The sequence below is a fragment of the Hyaena hyaena genome, unplaced genomic scaffold (assembly GCF_003009895.1).
Source record: "Hyaena hyaena isolate Hyena2069 unplaced genomic scaffold, ASM300989v1 scaffold_39, whole genome shotgun sequence".
Lineage (NCBI taxonomy): Eukaryota > Metazoa > Chordata > Mammalia > Carnivora > Hyaenidae > Hyaena > Hyaena hyaena.
Genome location: NW_024080671.1, coordinates 4,587,845 through 4,597,668, shown reverse-complemented (window position 1 = coordinate 4,597,668; position 9,824 = coordinate 4,587,845). Strand labels below are relative to the sequence as shown.

The 9,824-nt window shown below is 54.1% G+C and overlaps 1 protein-coding gene across 2 annotated transcripts in view; it reads left to right on the top strand.

The window, feature by feature from the left end:
- Nucleotides 1–9,824, top strand: part of SDK2 (sidekick cell adhesion molecule 2) — a 261,230-nt gene that overhangs the window by 204,138 nt on the left and 47,268 nt on the right. For both annotated transcript variants that reach the window (XM_039229793.1, XM_039229792.1), the window contains 6 exons: nt 4,197–4,392; nt 4,577–4,675; nt 5,071–5,262; nt 6,973–7,094; nt 7,764–7,873; nt 7,998–8,148. In XM_039229793.1, the coding sequence (XP_039085724.1) occupies nt 4,197–4,392; nt 4,577–4,675; nt 5,071–5,262; nt 6,973–7,094; nt 7,764–7,873; nt 7,998–8,148 (870 nt within the window). The remainder of the gene's footprint in view (nt 1–4,196; nt 4,393–4,576; nt 4,676–5,070; nt 5,263–6,972; nt 7,095–7,763; nt 7,874–7,997; nt 8,149–9,824) is intronic.

The following is a 9,824-nucleotide window of genomic DNA, read 5'->3' as shown; positions in this document are numbered from 1 at the left end:
CCTCCGCCCCCTCCCCCTCCTCCCCCCCCTCCTCCTCCTTGTAAAACACATACTGATACTTCCAACTCAACTTCTAGGCTATAGTAACCTCACTGGCCTTTTGTCTCCCTTTTCTCCATACTGAAAATCCAGTTCCTATAACACCAACGTAAGTACCTGTCTATTTTATCCCCAGCACACCCACACCTCCGCAGTGACTACCGAAAATAGTGTCCGATTATTTTCAGTGCTTTGCGTTCCTAGGGTGTATCCCGCTTCGGTCGCACTTCACATGGCTGTGCTACAAACTCTCTGGAAATAGTTTCTCTCTGTGTAATTTTGCTACAGCTCAATACACCGTTAGGTTCATTTGTTTCATTTCGGTTTCGATTTTTAGGGATTGATTTTTTAATTTAATTTTGTTCTGTAATTATGGAACATATTTACATGGTTCCAGCATTAAATCTACAAAGTAAATTCAGAGAAAGTCAGCCTGAATTCTGGTCCTTTCCTTCCCCATAGGTTTGATTTCTTTTTGCTTGCTTGTTTCAGTTTTTCTTTTTTTTTTTCTTTTTTTTGTTTTCAGTTTACTTATCTAGTTTGAGAGAGAGTGAGTGGGGGGTGGACAGAGACAGAGGGGGACAGAGAATCCCCAGCAGGCTCCGCTCAGCATGGAGCCTGACATGGGGCTCGATCCCACGACTGCGAGATCGCAACCTGAGCTGATACCACGTCAGATGCTTAGCTGACCCGGGCACCCCTGGTTCCTTTAACATAAACAAATGCGTACATATATGAATGTGTATCCTCTCCTTCTTAGATAAAGGACAGCGTTCTCTACACACTTTTTCCATCCTGCTTCTTTATTTATAGTATATTCTGGGGATCCCTCCATAGGAGAATAGAGATTCCTGGTTCCCTTCTTGACATCTGTATTGGACTCCATCATGTGGCTTTCCCATAGTTGGGTCAGCCGGCTCCCCCGTAATGACATTTGGGTTTTTTCCAGTCTTTTCCTATAAAAACATTTCTGCAGTGAAATAGATTTGCCCCTATATATCTTTTCATAGTTTTCACATTTAACTTTGGAATAGACTCATAGAAAGGAGGTTGCTGGATCAAAGGATACATATATCTATAATTTTGCTACTATTGCCAAATCCTTCCATTATTTTTTTAAGTTTTGAATTTAATTTTTTCAAACAGGAAATGTATTTACATGATTCAAAAGCCAACAGAAGTGAAAAGATAGACGTGTAGCAGAAATCCTCCATCCCATTCCAGTTCTATATATGCCTGGTCTGTCCCCCGACCCGACCCAGAAACTCTCCCCACTCCTGGCAAAACTGTTGTTAATTTCCTGTGTATCCTTCCAGAAGGTTCTGTGTGAATCCTTGCACATGCAGAGAGAGAGAGAGAGAAACAGACAGAGAAGGAAAGACAAAAGGAGAGGGAAAGAGAATTTCTCTACTTTTTTTTGTTAGCTCCAGTAGCTAGCAGGCCGTATATACCATTCTACTCTCTCAGCCCCCATAACACACTGCCTCACTGGATCTCTCCTGGCAGCTAGCAAGGCAGCTATCAATGTTCCCTCTAGTGCCAGAGGCTCAGAGAGGTTGAGTGACTTTCCCAGGGTCACACAGTAAGTGACAGCGCTGGGTTCTATTCTTCTTCCTCCCCACTTCGCATGCACATGCTGCTCCCCACACAAGAACATGCCCCAGTGGCCCCAGCGCCCTTCAGTGAATGGGCCTCTGCTTTCCGAGGCAGAGTGCCTGTGCCAGGAACCTAGATCTGGTGCCATTCCCCGAACACACAGGCCCCCGTACCCGCCCCCCACCCCATGCTCAGGACAGCCAGTCTGCTTGGACTCTGAGACCAAGGGCCTGATCAAGTAAATCAACACTGACCCTGGCTGGGGCGCCTGGGGGGCTCAGTCAGTTAAGCGTCCGACTTCGGCTCAGGTCATGGCCTCACAGTTCATGGGTTCGAGCCCCACGTCAGCTCTGTGCTGACAGCTCAGAGCCTGGAGCCTGCTTCAGATTCTGCATCTCCCTCTCTCTCTGACCCTCCCCTGCTCATGCTGTCCCTCTCTCTCTCTCTCTTTCTCTCTCTCTCATAAATAAATAAAAACATTAAAAAACACTTAAAAAAAAACCAACACTGACCCTGGCTAACAAGAACAGACCCACAGACAGCAGACACACCCCAACGCCCACTTAGCAGCTGTGTGGACCTGTGGCAGACAGGCCTTCATCCTGGGTCTGGGGGGCGGCGGGTAGAGAGAGTTCACGGATCTGAAGCTAGCTCTGGCCCGTCCATGCACACCAGCCAGGCCCGACCTTCATGGTCCTCGGTTTCCCTTCCGCAACAGCACAGGGCAGCGAGTCCCCTCCAGTCCTCACTGCGATGACGCAACGGGACTGGCCGGGGATGGGCTCTCCCCGGTGCCGGATGCAGAGTGGGAGCTCCTCAGACGGCAGCCCCGCTGTGCGTTCACCTGAACAGAGGCTCCTCCCCAGGGCTGCGCAGAGCCCACCTCCTGTCAGGCAACAGAAGGTGCAGAAGGCAAGTGCTTTGTCCCCCTGGCCTGAGGGAGAAGCCTCCTGACCCTCAGCCTCCTCCCCTTCAGACGCAGCTAAATGACCAGTGGCTCACATCCCAGAGTAAACATTCTGAAGCAGCCTTGGCCCTGCCGCCATCTTGGGCTTCAGGCCTGGAACCGTAAGATGATGGGGTCGTTGTTCAGAAAACCACACAGCCGTCACCCTGTGCGCTGCTGGGTCATTTTTGCAGACAGTTCCCGGTGCTGCTGTTTTAAGGCACCTCTAAAAATATCCTTTGTCCTTTATTCCTGAAATACTGGCCGTGACCATAATTGGCCTCAACCCAATAAAATAATATTTACCCAGATTTTGCACTTGCTGGGGAACACACCACACAATTAATTCGAACGGCGTAATTAATTCAAATTTACATTAATTAAATTAAATTAAAACATTAAACTTGTTTCTTAATCTACTCCAAAGAAGTTCGGCAATTTAATTGCTATGAAACAAGATAACCGAAATAAGGAGGATATTTAACATACTTATTAAATGCCACTTAGTATTTCTGATTAGTATTTTTAGGGTCTAATTAGTGTCTAATTAACTTGCTATAGGCTATCTTTTCACAATACCAATTAAATTTCAAAACATCCTTTATAAACACGCGGCCATGAAGAGGAGATGAAGCATTGTTACAGGGGCGAGTTAATCAGGAGACATCGGCGTGGTATTGTTTTATATCTATAAATACCCGCGCTTATTAAAACTCATCAAGTATTGCTTTTCACCGTTAATTGCTAGTTAATCAACTTCAAATAAACGAGGAACTCTCTGAGACCAGCTGTCATTGTGGGAGACCGATGAAGGGCCCAGGAAACAGGCATGTGAGGGGACAGAGCAAGAGGCAAGAAGAGAAGGAAGGGGAAGCAAGAGGCACGAGCGTCTGTCCTTGGGGGGGGGGGGGGGGGGGGGGGGGGGGGGGGGGGAGGAGCGTGCAGAGGGGAGGTCAGAGGGAAAGCCATGCTGAGCTTCCAGATGGGGTTTTCTTACAAATGCGCCACCTCCAGGGCATGGCTCAGACTGAAATCCCAACTTGGAACTAGAGGAAAGGGGTAGCTGAGGGGGCAGCTCTGGGGGAGGGGGACCCCAAGGGACACCCTGTCGGGCCCAGATAAGCCGTAGGAGCCCCGCAGGTGGAATCAGAGCTCTTGAGATCCCCGCTGGCTGTGTGGTATAGTGGGCATCACTGAGCCTCTCTGAGCTCATCTGTAAACACACAGAGCAGGCTCCATGCTCAGAGGGTCCCCCACTTCACCTTGCATTTCTTAAAAATTATTGAACCAGGGGACCCTCCCTCTTCATTTTGCGCTGAGCCTGCACCTTCTGTAGCCGATCTGGCAAAAACCTGCCTTGTGAGAGACCACTCAGCCCAGTGCCTTGCCCAGAGCAAGTTGCTCAGTGAACACACAGAGCACCAAAGCAGCCTTCCAGAAGGACAGAGGCTCGTGACTTCTGGCTGGCTGCACGGTCACCCCTTCCCTGGGAGTAGGGCCCCAAGAGAGCCGGGCTCCTAGACTCTCTCTGTCCATTGGCCCAGACTGTGGGAGAGCGCTCAGCTGCTTCCGGAACATTCTCGCTGCCCTGCCTGAATTGCTGGCCTCTCCCCAGCTGATTGCCTGGGAGCCCGAGCAGGAAGAAGAGGTTACCATGGTGACCGCCCGGCCCAACTTTCAAGACAGCATCCACGTGGGCTTCGTGTCTGGCCTGAAGAAGTTCACCGAGTACTTCACCTCTGTGCTGTGCTTCACCACTCCCGGAGATGGGCCTCGGAGCACCCCGCAGCTGGTGCGCACCCATGAGGACGGTAGGCACTACCCAGCCCCTGCGGTCCCTGTGTCCCCTCCCCCTTCCCCACCCAAGAGGCAGGCTGAGCACTCCAGGCACAGGGCGACCCGGGCCTTGCCTCCCACCTGGGGTGTCTTGCAGACAGTGGTGTGTCTCTGGGTCTAACTGGCATTGGGTGGGGTGGGGGCCCTTTCGGGGTACAGTGCCCGGACCTGTGGGACACCTGAGCTTCAGTGAAATCCTGGACACCTCGCTGAAGGTCAGCTGGCAAGAGCCAGGAGAGAAGAACGGCATCCTCACAGGTAGGCATCTCGGTGTTACTGAACCAGGAATGAGACGGGGTCATCCAGTCCATCCCCCTGCCTTTGACTAGTGCTCGTCCAAAACCCCTCTTTCTTAGAAAGCACCCGGAGGAGGCTCCGAGCCCCTCTGCACCCAGGTCGTCCATGTCGTCTGCCACCGGCCTCAAGCGGCCGCCATGATGGCTTAGCCCCTCCCACATTCCCCACCCAACAGGGCCGTCCCACCGATGTTATACCCGGAGCCCCAAGCACCGTGTCCCCAGCTCCCTCGGCCCCAAGGCTACCACCACACATCTAACTGCCAGACTAGTGAAGAAGGGAGAAGCAGAGCGGAAGGGCCAAAGCCAGCTTTTGGTCACCGCCAAGCTCACGCCACCACTTGGGGCTCTCCCCAGGGTACCGGATCTCCTGGGAAGAGTACAACCGCACCAACACCCGCGTGACCCACTACCTGCCCAACGTGACCCTGGAGTACCGCGTCACGGGCCTCACCGCGCTCACCACCTACACCATCGAGGTGGCCGCCATGACCGCCAAGGGCCAGGGCCAGGTGTCCGCGTCCACCATCTCCTCCGGGGTGCCTCCAGGTGGGTGCCCACTCTCAGGGACCCCTGGCCTCTTGGGGTCCTCCTGACCAAGAGGCTGCCCCTTCTCTCAGGAATACTGGGCTTTCCTCCCACAGAGCTCTCCCCTGCCCTGGGTCCACGGCCCCTCGGCTTCCCCCCAGAGCCGGCTTAACTTCTCTTGGTTCCGAGTCTCTGGATGGAGGCTCTGTGGTCTACTGTTTCTTCCCACGGCTCTCAGGAAGGCAGAGTCCCCCAAAGGACCCCCACCCCTGTCTCATCCATGCCCCCTCCCACACCAGGTTCTGCATCAAGCCATGGTACCTCTGATTCAGGGGAAGAATTCTCACTGTCCCCCAGAAAGTCCAAATGGGATTCCAGCCATTGGAAGCATTGGTTGGGAAAGGGGTAGAATTAGGTGGGAATTAATTTTTCTTAATTTTTTTTTCTTTACTGTTTATTTTTGAAAGGGGGTGGGGGGGAGGGGCAGAGAGAGAGGGAGACACAGAATCCAAAGTAGGCTCCAGGCTCCGAGCTGTCAGCACACAGCCCGACGCGGGGCTCGAACTCACAAGCCAGGAGATCATGACCTGGGTGGGTGTAATCTTAAACCGGGTATAAAGAACAAGCTGAGATCTACTCTCAACCCTGCTTCTGCCAAGCTCTCTGCGACCTTAAGAAAGTCAAGTGTCCCCTCTGTGCCTCAGTTTCCCCATCTGTATCTATGGGAGGTGGGCTCGAGAATCACGTGGTCCTGGCTGGGTCTATAAGTCTATGCTTATGACACCTGGCCAGAGTCCCTCGACCTGCCCCCAGAGATGGCTGAGATAAACAAGCCGACTCAGTCGACCCCAATGGCTGTAACTGTAATCCTGACAAATAGTTATGCCTGCAGCTAAGTGCTGTATATACATCAATGCATTCATTCCTCCTAAGAACCCTGAGGTGGATGATATTATCATCATCGCCGTCTGACTGAGGAGGATACTGTGGCACAGAAAGGTTGGGTGACTTCCCCAAAGACACACAGCATGGAAGCCGTAGAGTTGGATTCCAACTCAAACAGTCTGACTCCAGAATCTGTACTCTTGCTGTTCATTCTGAATCCCAAGGTTCCTGGTCAGAAAATAGGGGCTGCCCCCTATCCCCACTCCTAAAAAATTTTTTAATGTTCATTTATTTTGGGGGAGAGAGAGAGAGAGAGAGACAGAGCATGAGCAGGGGAAGAAGCAGAGAGGGAGACACAGAATCCAAAGCAGGCTCCAGGCTCCGAGCTGTCAGCACAGAGCCCAACATGGGGCTTGAACTCACGAACTGTGAGTTTATAACCTGAGCCGAAGTCAGACGCTCAACCGACTGAGCCACCCAAGTGCGCCCCCACCACTCCTTCTAATCTTCTTCAGCCGTGATTGGGTTTGGGAGGGCAGAAATGTGTGTGGATGGAAAGGAGGATTCTTTCAGGAAGCTTTTCCATGCCCAGCTCCCGTTTCCTAGCCTGGTCAGCCTCCCCACGGCCCTGAGAGACCCTCCCAACCCCCAACGCTGTGTCAGGCCCCCGGTCTGGACACAGAGCCTTCAGTTCAGGAAGAAGACTGTTGGAGGGCTGAAGCCTCAGCCCTGCTCTTCCTAGGAAGTTTCTAGAGAAAGGGTGCCTCCCCCCACCCCGCCCAGAGTCCTGTTCCACGTGGAAGGACCTTCTCTTCACCTGATCGCCCTTCCTTCTCTGTTTTCCAGAGCTCCCAGGGGCCCCCACCAACCTGGGCATCTCCAACATCGGCCCTCGCTCCGTGACCTTGCAGTTCAGGCCAGGCTATGACGGGAAAACCTCCATCTCCCGCTGGCTGGTGGAGGCCCAGGTAAAACCTGCTGTGGGCGCGCCCTGGAGCCCGGGCAGCGGCTCCCTGGCCTTGGACCCGCCTGTGCCCTCGAGTGCAATCATATGTGTATTCACATCTGGGGGAATCTTCAAGTGCCTCTGTCCGACGGCCAGACAGGCCAGAAATGCGCGCGCAGGTCCCAGCACCGCCTGCGTGTCACATGACTGCCACGTCCACAGGCACAGGAAGTGGTTGAGTCTCCGTGCTGGCTGCACCCGGGGTGCGTTTATAAGTTCCAGCGCCTGGGGCCGCGCCCCCATAAATTCTGATTCCGAGTTGGCTGGGGTTTTAGAGACGTGCCAGAGTGTGCTGCAGAATCACCTGGCGAGCTTGTTAAACCCACAGATTCCTGGGTACCAGCCCGCAGGGTTCTGATGGGCTGGGTCCAGGGCCAGGCTGTGGGGGGACGAGGGGCGTGGGTTTTTCTAGTAAGCATTCCACCAGTCTCTGATACAGGGTGGCTCAGGGGTCACCCTTGAAGTCACGTTTAAGGGCCCGGAAAGATGGTGACCCCACTTGGTGCCCCTCCAGGCCCTGGGGTTGAATCAAGACCTTCTGCGGGCAGAGGGCTTGACCTGTTAGAAAGTGGGGCACCAAACATCTCAGCCCTGCAGCCTGCGCAAGTCTCAGTGTGTCTTCCCCTTGCAGGTAGGCATGGTTGGGGAGGGAGAGGAGTGGCTACTGGTTCACCAGCTCACCAACGAGCCCGATGCCCGCTCCATGGTAGTGCCTGAGCTCAACCCCTTCACCTACTACAGGTAACAGGGCAGGTTGGGATGTGGGGGTGGGCGCAGGGGCGGAAATTGCCCAGACAGGGATGGGCTTTGGCCCTGGGGTCCTGCTCTCATCATCTGGCTCACCCCCCACCCCCTCCCACCGCAGCTTCCGAATGCGCCAGGTGAACATCGTGGGCACGAGCCCACCCAGCCAGCCTTCTAGAAAGATTCAGACCCTCCAGGCTCCCCCTGACATGGCGCCAGCCAACGTGACCCTGCGCACGGCCAGTGAGACCAGCCTGTGGCTCCGCTGGATGGTAAGGCTCCCACAAGGGGATGACATGACTCCTTGGACCCTGTCACCCTCAAGGTCATTGCCTCCCAGAGGCCACATCAAAGGGAGGGGCATCCACAAGAACACCTACAGCCCCCTTCTCCTTTCTTTGCACCTGGTACCTGGTAAGGTGCCCGATAATCAATCCTAACCAAATGAACAAATCCCTTATGTGAGAAGGTGCTAGAAAACACTAGTCAGGTGCCAAGCATTTTACCTGTTTTCTTCCATTTAATCACAGTAATCCTGTGAAGGACACATTGCTATCGACATTGACAGCTAAGAAAACTGAGGCTCAGAGAGGTTAGGAACTCGCCTGAGGCCACACAGCTCCCAAGTGGTGGGTCTGGGGATCAGACGTAAGTTGTCCCATCTGCTCCGAGTTAGAGAGTGAGGGGTTGCTTCCGAGGTTGAGGGGCAGGTGAGGGAGACCATCCCCACAGGTCAGGGTTACCTGTCAAGGGTCACTGTCCCCAGGTGACCCCGCACAAGGTAATAATCCGAACATGCTGAGGGCTTTCTCTCCTGCCGGGCACTGTTCTGAGCCCTTTACTCAAAGTCAAACCCAGAACCCTCTCCACGGGCTCGTGACAGCAGAGTGATCCTGGCCCCAGTTTATAGATGAGGAAACGGAGGCAGAGAGAAGTAAAATAACTGGCCCAAGAAACCACACACACACACACACACACACACACACACACACGCACGCACACGCACAAATCCTCCCACATCCTGTAGTTAACAGCAGGGCTGGGATTCCCAACCCGGGGAGCCTCGCCCCCAAAATCCACAGCCCTCACCGCTGAGCACACTGCCCATTTTCTGGGGACCAGAAAAGGACATTTCTCCCCGACGCCTTTCCTCCAGGACGGCGTTTTCCCAACAGCTGCCCCCGCAAAGCTGCGATCCAGGACGTACTAGGACCATACAAGAATTCTGAGCCCGACAAACGTGGGGAACAGCACCCCGAGGCCCGGCTCCGCTTCTTAGGGAGGGCTGGGAAGAACCTGGCTGACCCCACGTCACCAACCAGCCTGGCCGCATAACTCTGTTTTATTTCCACTTGAGATCTCTTACCACTTGCGCAAAACACAGCTTACAAACCCCCACGCTGTGGGATTTACTAGAAAGCTGTTACTCCCTTTCACATCAGTGGACGCCGGATAAAAGCAACTCGGTACCATCAGCCCTGGACCAACGTTAGTTATTAATTATGATTCTCCTCCCAGGGGGCCGGCGCCGAGCAGAGCTATCTCTCCATCCAGCTCAGTGGCCCTGCACACCATAAGCAGCGCCCCCTCCCCCGGGCGTGTACAGCCCGTTACTGCTCACTGAGCCCCTTCGCTCCTCGGCCCCCCTCTGGGCCGGCTCCCTGCCTCCCTCCTGAAGCTCATCTCAAGGTTTCCAAAGGCTGAAAGACTATAGAGTCTGATGCCCAGGGGGTGCTGGAGGAAGAATAAAAAGGCAGTTGCTGCACTGTGCGGGGCCCTAGGCACCGCCAGACCCGTTTAATGGTGCACGGCCTGTTACCTTTCCCTGGCAGGTAAGGAAGCGTGTGCTCTAGGCCCATCGATTTCAGTCTTAATGGTCTCTGGTCGGCTTCACTAAGTGTCTGTAGGGGCAGGGCCTGGCAGGAGGCGGTGGGAGTGAGGCAGGGAC